The 3767-nt window shown below is 48.4% G+C and overlaps 1 protein-coding gene across 1 annotated transcript in view; it reads left to right on the forward strand.

Moving 5' to 3' along the window:
• Positions 1-562: 562 nt before the first annotated feature.
• LOC103809697 (cholesterol desaturase daf-36-like) overlaps positions 563-3767 on the forward strand; it is a gene marked incomplete at both ends in the record, with an annotated part of 6063 nt that continues 2858 nt past the window's right edge. The window contains 2 exon segments of the mRNA XM_009082553.1: positions 563-670; positions 673-748. Coding sequence (XP_009080801.1) covers positions 563-670; positions 673-748 — 184 coding nt within the window.

Consider the following 3767-nt stretch of genomic DNA (forward strand, 5'->3'; position numbering starts at 1 on the left):
CTGATATTCCTCCTGCCTGATATTCCTTCCACCTGATATTCCTCCTGCCTGATATCCCTCCTGCCCAATATTCCTCCTGCCCGTTATTCCTCCTGCCTGATATTCCTCCTGCCTGATAGTCCTCCTGCCCAATATCCTTCCTGCCCAATATTCCTCCTGCCTGATATTCCTCCTGCCCAATATTCCTCGTGCCTGATATTCCTCCTGCCTGATATTCCTCCTGCCCAATATCCCTCCTGCCTGATATTCCTCCTGCCTGATATTCCTCCTGCCCAATGATATTCCTGCCCAGCTCTGGCAGCTTCCTGGTGCCATCTCGTGGTAAAACCACTTCTCCGGAGCATCCTTGTTTCTGTGCTGCCGCCGATCTCGCACTGGAAAGGAAAGAAACTCTCCGGTATTAACTTCTGGCTAGGCATTTCCCATGTCTTGGCACAGACAAACATTGTGACACTGCAGTCCCCAGTTGGTGCCACCTGATCAGAAGGGACTGAGCAATGAGTGTCTTACCCGACTCCCCTGTCCTGGGGATGCTGTTTTCATACCTTCCCTGTTCCCTCAGGAGAACATTTCACTGTGTTTCACTCCCAGGATGGCCAAGCCTACGTGCTGGATGACTACTGCCCTCACCTTGGGGCCAAACTCGTGGCAGACTAGCACATCCTAGAGGATCCATGGAGTGTCCCTGCCACGGCTGGCAGGTCTGAGGGGGGCACAGACTATGCAGCAGCATTCCTTATGCTGGGAAAGATGAGCAACCCCCAAATCCATGGATAGCATCCACAGAAAGGCTAGTGTCCTTCTGTGTCCTCATTAAAAGCTGCTTCATTAAGGGCAAGTGGTAGTAACTCACCCTCCATCTGTGCACGTGGAGTGCTGCACACAGCTCTGGTGTCCCCAACATGAGGACATGGAACTGTTGGAGCAAAGCAAGGCCAGGCCACAAAGCTGATCAGAGCACTGAAACACCTTCCCTATGAGGACAGGCTGAGAGAGTTGGGGCTGTTCAGCCTGGAGAAGAGAAGGTTGTGTGGAGACCTCAGAGCAACCTGCCAGGAGCTGAAGGGGCTCCAGGGAAGCTGCAGAGGGTGTCTTGGTTAGGAACTGCAGGGACAGGACAAGGAGCAATGGGGAGAAATTGAAAGAGGGAAATGTAGGTTAGATCTCAGGCAGAAGTTTTTGCTGTGAGGGTGGTGAGACACTGTCCCAGGTTGCCCAGGGAGGCTGTGGCTGCCCCAACCCTGGCAGTGTTCACAGCCAGGTTGGCTAAAGCCTTGAGCAACCTGCTCTGGTGGGAGGTGTCCCTGCCCAGGGCAGGGGGTTGGCACTGGATGATCTCTTAGTTCTGCTCTGATCTCTTAGTTCTATGCTCCCTGTTTCCTGCAGCCCCTGATTTTCCCCCTGGAATGTCCATGTTCTAGTATTCCATAGGAAGTGAAGCACTGGGTTCCAGTGCCCTTCCCTATGTGAGATGGTAACTGAAACTTAAGTTAAATTACCTCTTCTCAATTCTGACAGTCCCACACCTCCTACATCCCACAGTCAGGGTATAAGAGCAGATTTCTAACCATGAGCTATCCATTGCATCCCTCAGGGATGGATCCTGAGGGGCTGTTGGGTTCCACAGTGACAGCTCATGCCGTGTCAGAGCTGAAATGTGTCACATTAACATGACAGAATAGTTTCTCATTGGGAATTTTTTCTCCTTTTAAGGCTTGAAGGGAACTTTCAGTTGGGATTCAGGAAAGCTCTTCACTCACACCCACAGCTCAGATATGGTTTGCAGTGACTGTGTAGGAAGAATATCTTAAAGTTCACGTGGAACAATTACTTGCTGTGCTAATTAGCTTAAATCATCCATTCTAGAGGTGGTTGAAAGCAGCTCACAGACTCACTTTGAGTTTTGCTTTGACTTGTGCTTCTTATTGTCCTGAGAAGTTCAACTTCATTGGGTTTGAATTGATTGAGAGAGCAATTAAACACTGATTGGCAGCAAAAATCAGACTTCCTACAAAACAAACTTTTTCTCCCAAACTGAAAGAAACATTCCATCTTTGTGGGTAAGAGAAGCAATTTCTAGATCTCACTGAACAGCAATTTCCTTTTCTGTGTTTGTTATTTTCAGGAAAAAAAAAGATTAATACAATCTTTTCTCTCATACATACTCAGTCAGGAGCTGCTTTCAGATGAAAATTTGGTTCCAAGTACTGAGCAATGATGTGTTTCAGCACAAACTGAGAGAGAATGTTCTGGACATACATGAACACTTGCCAAGATGTATTGTTTCATCTGAAACAGCTGAATTTTGAGTCATTGTCATCCGGAGGTATTAAAGAACCAAAGTGTAGCAGCTGCCCTGCTCCCCTCCAGCCCAAATGGGTCAGCTTGGCTTGAACTGATTTAACAGCCATCTGTGCTCCCTTGGTCCCAGAGGGACTGTGGGGAGCTTGGATGGGCAGCACTTCCAGCACCTTGCAGGGACCCCCAGCCCAGCAGAGCCCCAGAGCACCGGGTGGTGCTGGATGAGGCTGGGAAGGGGCTGGAGCACAAGGAGTGGCTCAGAGAGCTGTGGAGGCTCAGCCTGGAGGAAAGGAGACTTAGGGAGGACCTTGCTCTCTACATCTCCCTGACAGGAGGTTTTAGACCAGTGGGGTTGGTCTCTTCTCCCAGGGAACAAGCAATAACACAAAGGGAAATGGCCTCAAGTTGTGTCAGGGGACATAAGACAAAAGGAAATGGCCTCAAGTTGTGTCGGGGAAGTTTAGATTGGATATTAGGGAAGATTTCTTCATGGAAAGGATGGTCAGGCCCTGGCACAGCTGCCCAGGGCAGTGGTAGAGTCACCATCCCTGGAGGGATTTAACAGCCTTCTGGATGTGGCACTTGGGGACAGAGTTAGTGGTGGCCTTGGCAGTGCTGGGGAATGGTTGATGATATTAAAGGTCTGTTCCAACCTGAATGATTTTGTGATTCCATGTGGGAGCAGATGAAACACTTTTAAAAATGTAGTGAGCTGCATCCCACTTGAAGCACCAATTTTGTCAGTCAGAAGTCACATTGATGTGCTCCTCCTGCCCCCTATGATACTCATTGACTGAAGAGAAACATCATAATTTCACCTCCCACATGACTGTACAAGGCTGAGTAAGAAGGAAGTCTCTCCTTGGTGCTTGTTTCCACATTAGGGGAAAAATATAGTGAAGGCAACAGCCTTTCATTCCAATCCCATGGAAGCTGCATGTTCTGACAATCAGGAAAATGCCAAAATTCATTTCACTGTAGTGTGTGACATACATTATACTGCAGTGTGGTAACAGAGAGTGACTTGAACTTGAGGAGCAGTGACGGTTTTTACTCTCTGCACATCTAGGACTGAAAGCATCTCCTTTTAGCTCATTGAAATTGGAGAAGGCTCCACTGATGTAGCAATTTAGTTACTTGAACATATTAAAGAGCAGAGAGAGGCAGCAGAGCAGGCAGAGGTTTGCTCCTTTAAAAACTGACACAAAATACCCAAAAAAACCCTCTCTTCTGTGATATTTGTAGCTGTTGTCCTTCTTCAGCACTCTGAAAACTGGAAAAGTGTCACCAAGTGTCCCCAAAGATGATCTCTGAGCCATGGGTTGGGACAAGGTGACCCTTGGCACAGCATCACAGAATCACAGAGTATTTGGAGTTGGAAGGGACCACAAGGATCATCAGTCCAACTCCTGTCCCTGCACAGACACCCCAACAATGCACCCTGTGCCTGAGAGCATTGGCCAAAC

This window comes from Acanthisitta chloris, unplaced genomic scaffold, assembly GCF_000695815.1.
Source record: "Acanthisitta chloris isolate BGI_N310 unplaced genomic scaffold, ASM69581v1 scaffold16709, whole genome shotgun sequence".
NCBI classification, from domain to species: Eukaryota; Metazoa; Chordata; class Aves; order Passeriformes; family Acanthisittidae; genus Acanthisitta; species Acanthisitta chloris.